The 8090-nt window shown below is 37.0% G+C and overlaps 2 protein-coding genes across 2 annotated transcripts; both read right to left on the reverse strand.

Moving 5' to 3' along the window:
- Positions 1-103: 103 nt before the first annotated feature.
- LOC122090792 (GDSL esterase/lipase At1g09390-like) lies at positions 104-4908 on the reverse strand. Its single transcript, XM_042660514.1, has 5 exons — positions 3164-4908; positions 2095-2280; positions 1489-1646; positions 558-831; positions 104-448 (listed from the first exon to the last, which is right to left on the reverse strand). The coding sequence occupies exons 1-5, from the start codon at positions 3435-3437 to the stop codon at positions 216-218; spliced, it is 1125 nt and encodes a 374-aa protein (XP_042516448.1). The 5' UTR covers positions 3438-4908; the 3' UTR covers positions 104-215.
- Positions 4909-5052: 144 nt separating this feature from the next.
- On the reverse strand, positions 5053-6355 carry LOC122090793. The gene is made up of 3 exons (XM_042660515.1): positions 6082-6355; positions 5599-5670; positions 5053-5344 (listed from the first exon to the last, which is right to left on the reverse strand). Exons 1-3 carry the CDS (start codon positions 6241-6243, stop codon positions 5180-5182), a joined length of 399 nt encoding a protein of 132 aa, XP_042516449.1. The 5' UTR covers positions 6244-6355; the 3' UTR covers positions 5053-5179.
- Between the last annotated feature and the right edge of the window lie 1735 nt (positions 6356-8090).

Below are 8090 nucleotides of genomic sequence, written 5' to 3' on the forward strand. Positions count from 1 at the left end.
CCCTCCCTCCCTCCCCCCCCCCTCCCTCCCTCTCCCTCAAAGGTATCCGTCTAGCTTTATGATTTGGACTTCATAGGTGACAAAATTTTGTTGATAGTGAAAATTTTCAAAGTCAGAAAGGCAGAATGCATTTATTGACCATTTGTGATCTACAGATTCTACACTTTCATATAAGAAATTTTCTTATTATAGGGTGTCAAATAATTTATAACCTTTTAAGCATGACAAAAATAGTTAAACTTTATTTGTGGTTGAGAGTAATTTGCAGAAAGGATCTTTGATACCACGACGAGATTGGCAGCTTCAGTGTAATGAGTTCCATCCCAGCTAATATACCGCGATCCTTCGTTGCAAATGTTGTAACCAGTTCTGCCGCAGGTCACATTAGGGTTGAAATTGTAAGGTGGACCACCATAACCACAACACGCCATTAATGGATTCTCAAAACCTGTTAATATATAGTTGAAAGACCACTTGTTACCTCTAGAACTATAATATGTACTAGTACTATATATGATTTAGGAAATGAATATGATTAAGGTGGTAGTGTAACTAACCATACTTAGTAGAATTTGCGAAGAGGTCATACTTGATGGCATATATGTCTACATAAACAATGGTGACATTCTTCATTTGGGTTCTTAGCTCTGTACAAAGGGCACTCAGCCCTTCATTAAACTGTTTTGCAGCATCGTTTAGTTGCTTGAGGCACCCATACTCATCAACTTCGGCGGCCGTTTTGGCGGCCATTGTCGAAAGCTTCTGAGGCAAACAACCAAGAGGGCCTGTGCTGTGTATCCAAATGTTCTTGCCTCCACTCTTATATATGTTCTATTTAAGATTTAGCAATGAAAGAGGAATTAGATTTTAATGAAAGGGGATCAAAGAAGAAAATCTAAAGGGATTGGAAAAGCTGATTGATATTTCCATGCTGAGAGGCAAAGGTTTGATACGATGATTTTTAAAACAGCACTTTACCATTATAAAACACAAGGAAAAACTTCGGATCAATTTCCGTCATCCATGATAAAGAGAGAATCTCTTCATTCATGGGTTCTTTTTTATGCTTAAACGGGTTTCTGGGATAGTGGGAAGGGTAGTCTATTCATAAATAGGGGAGGGGAGGTCATTGTCGCATCTCAATGGTGGGATTCCTTTTGCATATAATGAAGCTGAAAGACTTTCACAAGGTTCTATGAACAAGCAGCATAGAGAGTGTATCCGTGCGAAGAAATGGTTTCGTGCAATTGGTTCAGAGAACTTTCTTTCAAATGTTTAATACATGATTGACCATGGCCATATGATTGAGAACAAAGAAATGGGGCAGGAGGATTGATATTTTCCCTCTATCTGACTGTCAGAATGGTAGGTTGGTAGGAATGGACCACACACATGGAAGAAAAACCATGGATGGTAGAGAGGATCTATATATGACAGTTCTCCAATGGTGATATGTAAACGTGTGAGTGGAAATGAAAATGAACTCACCCAGACCGCAACCTTGATCTCTGCTAGGAAAGAAGGGATTTTTTGGATGACTTGTTCATAGGAAAGGTCAGTGAATGCACCAGCGAGATCATTCTGTCCGATATCAAACATGTAAAGTGCATTCTGGAAGCCTTCTTCATCGACCAAATCCTTCCAACCTTCAAAAAATTAAATTTTCAATTCCCCGTATTATAATACTACTATTCCATGAGGATTTAGGACACCATTGCTCATTTGCTCCTTATTGGCTTGCTCTTAATTATAGAATTTTAGAAAGACTAGCTCTTATCTTAAAGGGTATCAATTGATAAAACATAACCAACAAAAGGAAAACTTATTGTAATTAAGGTGAAAAAAAAAAACTAGTATTATTTATTATTGTTATTTTTAATCTACATGATTACTTAGAAGAAAAAAATGTAAAACAATAAGGGCTCTTGTGAATGCATTATTTTCAAATCATTAAATTTTTTTTTTTTAAGTTAACTTAAAGAATTTTTGAAAATAAGATAAGGAATAATCAAAAGAAAGTAAATTACAATTTCTTAGTTCACCACTTTGGTTACAACAAGATGCACTCTTAGAAAACTAAAGATCTTAACTTACCTTGTGCTGTGAATTGAAGGGAAAGACTTTGGAAGCGAAGGAACTGAAGAACCTGAATGTCCAAAGAGAAAGGTACGAATTCTGGTAGAGTAGCCGATCCACTTATTGCGAAATTTGCTCCATTTGTGAAATTTGGGCCCACTGACTCCAAATATGGGGTCATATAACTTCTGTTCAAACTTTCACCTATTATGAAATGGAAAAAATTGTCCAATTACATAGTCAAAAGTGAAAAAAAATGACAAAACAATAACCCTAAACAAAGTGATGACTCTAACCAAGTTCTGATTTTCTAACTGCTTTGTCTACACCCCTACCTCCTTAATCACTAGTTGGTCATTTAAAGGCCTTAATTGTTGATTTGAGTTAATGAAGCCCACTCTACATTGTCTCATCTGCCGACCTTGATTCTTTACTTGACTCTTTTTATTTTGGAGTTATTTCTAATATTTAGATTTGGAGAAAGTTTTCCTCCTTCGTGGGAGAATGAAACGTCATGAAATCTACAATCATTATTACTCCCCCTATAAGATGAATTCCGAAAATGCCTCCTTGCTTTTTTATTCTCATCCCATGGCAATGATCACTTATGGTGAAGGAATATTTCTTTCATGACTATGCATGGTGTCACAACCTATGTAATTACAGAAGCCATTAGTCATAGCCATGACTCATGAAAAAACAACAATTTATAAAGAAGTTGGGAAAAGATTGCTATGCTGCCATTGTATACATAATTTTCCTTTTTTCTCTAAAAATCTGAATCTTATATGGATGGTATCTTTTTCAGAACAACTATTGATTTGACATGCAAATTCCTCCCCACAATAATAGCATGGCGAACCCTCCCCCTTTAAAGTATGGGAACTCCATATCGACTCAATTCTAGATAAAAAAACCAAATCCATAGTGTCATCAGATCAAAATCTGTTGATCGTGACCGATACCAATACAGCCAATCCGAATCGATTCCTAAAACCGTGCTCCTTGCCTCCTACACGAGTAGTGTGGGAATATTGAAGAGTAGAGAGAGAGAGAGAGAGAGATGTGTAAGGTTATCACAACTCACAGAGTAAATCAATGACGAGGCGACCATCAGATAATCTGCCGGAGGATTGACGGAAGAAAGTACGGCCATTGGGAAGGCCAATGGGAAGGCCGAGAGCAGCGGCGATCCCGCCAGTGTCTGAGTTGGAGTCGCCGAAGTTGAAGATTACTGGCTTCCTGCTACATTCATCACAAAAGCTGGGAGGGACCAAGCTCACTACTACTACTACTAATGTTATAGATACCTGATATATCAGGACCTGAACAAGAGAAGAAGCAGCTCGTCCGTCACCCATATTCTTCTTCTTCTTCTTCTCCCTCTAAGTAAACCTTAAAAGGCCCCCTTATCATTAACTGCCATTAACTTTTTGTTTTTGCGGTAGCTAACCGCAATTATAATGACAGCAAAGAGAGGAAGACAGCTCATTAACGAGGGAAGAATTGTTAAGAAAGCAAGAAGAAGGAGGCAAGAAAAAGGAAGAGACAAAGATAGTCTTCAAGATCACGAATCCCATTTTATGAACTTAGCTAGATTCCCAGAACATGTGGACCAGTGGTTCACATGATGACCCATACTTGGTTTTGGAGATTTTGGATGGATATTTACATATTCGATCCATGATCCTAAATTCCTATTCCAACCCCCTCAACTGTCGGTGGCAACAGCCATGTTCTAATTATTCCTAAATCAGAGATTCAAAACCCCACTTGCTTTTCTGTTTCCTGAGGAATTATATTATAGGAAAGTAGAGAAAATACTTACCATGAAAGTCCAAATTCAAGCTTTTTGTTTCTTAGTATCATGGGCTATTAACTGCATATCTCCCAGGTCCCAATCGCAATCTCTTTTCGAAAGGTGATGCGAACATGTTTACAAGAATTCAGATCCACAGGCTAATGCCACTGGCCCACAGCGGCCGGTAGATCATCAGCATCAATGTGCAGCTGATCTGATGTCCCTCCTGAACCTCTTTCCTGTCGGAAACTCTTACTTGATTCTCGTGGATGGGTTGTCCATATCTCTTTGTTGCACGAAAGGATCTTATCCTACTACGTGTGGATATGTTTGATGGATGCTGTGGCTTCTATGATCATTAGCTCAATATCATACAACCCCTTACAAATCTCTTTCAACCAGACATTTCTGTAAGGTTGATATGGCACTAGAGATAATAACTGAGTAGAGAAGTAAATAAAGAAAGAGAAACAAGGATAGACCAAGACCCGGGAATTGCAGATGACCATGAAAATTTTGGAACTGGGCATAAGATGCCTCCGCCAATTCTCATCCAGATCAGATCGGATTCAGCAGGGAATCAATTGAAATTGACCAAAACCTTAGAAAATAGAATTGAAAAGAAAAAACAAAGATTGGCATCGATTTTTAAAAATTTTCGACGTTTTTTATTCAAAAGTCCTATAAATCTAGCTACAAGAAGTGAGCTTGATAGATTTCCTGCAATTTTACTGACTAGAAGGAGGGGCAAATGGTTAAAAAGATGAAGATCAAAGAGTATTCTTGGCCGATTCCAAAATATACTATGGAAATCTACATTAATCGAAATCAGGGTCAGCCGATTTTACCAATTCCACCAATTCCAATCTGATTCTTCAAACCATGTTACATATCAATAAACATATCCTAAAACAATTTTAAGAAAACGAAGACAGCCAAGAACATATGAACAAACCTAGAGAAGGAAATAAGTAAAGTGAATTACACCCAAGTTTCAAGTAAGCAGAATTGGCAACTGGATAGGCCATAGTCAGATTCAGATTCAGCCAAAATCTGCATGAACCCTAGAAATCCAGCATAGATTGGCCGATTCAGATAGGCAGAAATCAGGATTAGGCTCTAGGTATTCGATCATCCTTCAACTATAACCATATATTAATCTCACCATCAAAGGAAACTGGTAAAGCTTTGGATAGAAACTTTCATTGGAAAACTACAAGGGTTACAATAGTAATACAATGCCCATTTGAATTTTGAAATGACCCATAAAAGGATCAACTTCATATCCATAGCCACAAAAGTTCAACTCAGAAAACTACAACTGAATTTACCATCCAAGAAATTCAATTTCTCTGCCTTGGCAACAGCATCTAAAGGAAGGGGAATAAAACTCCGGGACGGGCCATAGAAATGTGGGAAGAAATTAGAACCATCATCTGCAGATTCATAAATTAGGCCATCTCCAAGCTGAAACAGGATAAAAACCAACAGTTTACAAGGCAAAGCAAGCGTTAAAATGAATTATCAAAGAAAAAAAAAAACTATCTTTGAGATAATTTACTAATGCAAAAAGTACTAGATATTATCTTTTGATTGGGATTCAGAAAATAACAGAAGAGGTGATAAATGGTGGAGATGGAAATAGAAGTAAAAGTCAGAAGAAAAATTTGACAAGTCTTTCTGAGTAATGTTCCTCACAAATTCAGTTTTTATTCTTTTACCTTCTTACAGTCAATCTGCAGCAAGTAGAGGTCTGAAATGCCAATGAAAAAGTTCTGCAGAGTCATCTGCACCTGCAAAGTAGAAACCATATCCATCAATCCATCGAATGGCTAACTTGAAATTCCTTTTCTCTAAAACCCTCCCTCACAGCTGAACTAATTTTCCGCAAAAGGCTACTCTCAGCAACCTCGGCTCAGCGAACACCTGAATCGAAGATTTTCAATCCGAAAAATATTTTCTTGGAAGAATTGAGGCGACCAAACAGCAATTCGGTTATGTGCTCAAAAGAGACGGAAAAATCAAAATAAAAAAGGCCGAAGCAACCTAAGATTGCAGGAATTTCTCGAAGAACGAAAATTCCAACATTGATCCGAATTGAACGAAGAAAGAAATTGGAAAGTTGAGAAGCAAATCAAATCCAGTGGTTTAATAACAGTAAGGTATCAAAGGGATAGACTGGATAGTCATGAGAAGAATAAGACCTGATCGAGCTTGCTAAGATGAATACAACCAGTAGTTCTATCAAGTTCCCCACCGAAGATGCAACCGTTAGTCTGAAACATCTCCCATTCCTTAGCCGTACTAATCCGATACACGTATCCTTGGTCTTGGGTTTCGCCTGCTTCTTCTACTCCTCCAGCCATTCCTTTTCCTCTGAGTCCACTGCTCCAGCCTTCCAATCCACCCAACTGCCCAAGATAACGGGTGATCTCGACACTTCTTCACAACTTATTCGAGGCAAGTTGCACCCTCGAACCCAAGTATTTTAAACTCGGAATCGGGTCAAATCGGCCCTTCAGATTTGAAACCCAGTGACTCTGAGTGTTGAAAAGCGAAAACCTTAGACTCCTATTCTCAAATGGGAGAATTAAAAAGAAAGAAAATGAAATTTTCACACTTAAAAAGAGAAATGTTTGTAATCATTATCACTTGTGAGTATATCATCAACTTTGAACATTCTACATTAAGTTATTAAATTTCATTTTCCTTTGTATCCAAAACCCTTTACAATATAATATGTAAAACAAAAATTACATATAAAATTTTCATTACTAAATATGGTTAAAAAATTTTAGTTTATACAATCACATGAAATCACATGGGGTAATAATTACAAAAGTTTTCTTCTTAAGTTTGAAAATTTGACTTTCCTTCCCTTTAAATTTCTCTTGCAACCAAACAGAGTCTTAGTATTCAATCAAAATGGGAACCAATTCATTTCTCATTTTTAAAATAGTGCCCAAACCCTGAGGGGAAAAAATCTAACATTGAGAGAATCAGCCAATCAGATGTTTAAAATTTGTTATTTATTTATTTCATATTAATAAAATATTTTATGCATAGTCATGTATGTGTACAATCTTGCCTTCACTCGTTGGATGGAAGAGAGAGGGGGTGTTTAAATAAGCGGTGTGACCTTTGCCTTATTGCATGTTTTTTGAATTAATTTAAATAAATAGAAAAAATATTTGTGAGGGACGTTGAGCACCTCACATGAGAACTCTCTTTTTTTTAATAAAATTTTCCCAAGATCTATTGCTACTTAATTTGCAATGCTCTTGTGAAGAATTATACAATTATTGAAAGTGCAATGCTCTTGTGAAGAATTATACAATTATTGAAAGTGCAATGCTCTTGTGAAGAATCATATAATTATTGAAAGGGACAGCTTTTTGTCTTAGAACAACCTTTACGCTGTAGAGGGAGTGCATAATGACTACCATGCCCCTCCCAAAAGAAGCATAGGGCTCTCGAACAGATAACACTTGCCTATACTGAAAAACGTTTTTCTCTCTCTTTCTCTCCCTGTAAGGCATGAGAGATACCCTTCTACCAAAACAACCCAAAAACATAAAAAGCGCATGGGAGATTCCCCAAAGTTATGTCATGTGAAACCTTCTCTCATTTATTACCGACTCACCATTGGTAACGCATGGGAAATTCCCCCAAACAGCATGGCAAAGACAAAAATTGGAGAATATGCTATATATTAGAGGATAAATAGGTGTACCAAACAAGAAGGAATCATGGTTGTCCACTTCACTGTCATGAAAAAAAAAAAATTCCTGTTTCAAACATTTGATAAAGTTAAGAGACCTAACCTACCATTAGCAAAAGGGTCCGCATTTGCACCAAAAAACCAAAACAAAAGGGCTGGCAATACACAAGACCCTCCCCAAATAGAAGAATTCTCACTCTCACAACTTTGTAATCTTAACTGCGAAAACCTCTATTCCCTACCCAATGTCTTACAATGATGTCCATTCTCTTTTTCGTTTATAAATGATATTTTTCTTTTCAAAAAAAAAAAAAAAAAACCAAATATTCTCTTGTTTCGGACGCCCCCATGGTCATCATCATTTCAGCCATAAGAAGATACCGGGTAGCAAGTCTATAAGGACCTCAGGTTGTCATAGCAAGGCTCTTTTCACTTACTATTTCTTTTTTACAGGATGTGATAGGAACAATTTTTTTTTTCAATGAACTGAGA

The sequence above is a fragment of the Macadamia integrifolia genome, chromosome 10 (genome assembly GCF_013358625.1).
Source record: "Macadamia integrifolia cultivar HAES 741 chromosome 10, SCU_Mint_v3, whole genome shotgun sequence".
NCBI classification, from domain to species: domain Eukaryota; kingdom Viridiplantae; phylum Streptophyta; class Magnoliopsida; order Proteales; family Proteaceae; genus Macadamia; species Macadamia integrifolia.

Coding starts and splice junctions, on each gene's coding strand:
- LOC122090792 (XM_042660514.1), bottom strand. CDS start 3,437: ATGGGTGACGGACGAGCTGCTTCTTCTCTTGTTCAGGTCCTGATATAT. Junction 2,281..3,163: donor CCTCGTCATTGATTTACTCT/GTGAGTTGTGAT, acceptor ATTTCATAATAG/GTGAAAGTTTGAACAGAAGT. Junction 1,647..2,094: donor CCTTCAATTCACAGCACAAG/GTAAGTTAAGAT, acceptor AATTTTTTGAAG/GTTGGAAGGATTTGGTCGAT.
- LOC122090793 (XM_042660515.1), bottom strand. CDS start 6,243: ATGGCTGGAGGAGTAGAAGAAGCAGGCGAAACCCAAGACCAAGGATAC. Junction 5,671..6,081: donor ATCTTAGCAAGCTCGATCAG/GTCTTATTCTTC, acceptor TCTACTTTGCAG/GTGCAGATGACTCTGCAGAA. Junction 5,345..5,598: donor TGCAGATTGACTGTAAGAAG/GTAAAAGAATAA, acceptor ATCCTGTTTCAG/CTTGGAGATGGCCTAATTTA.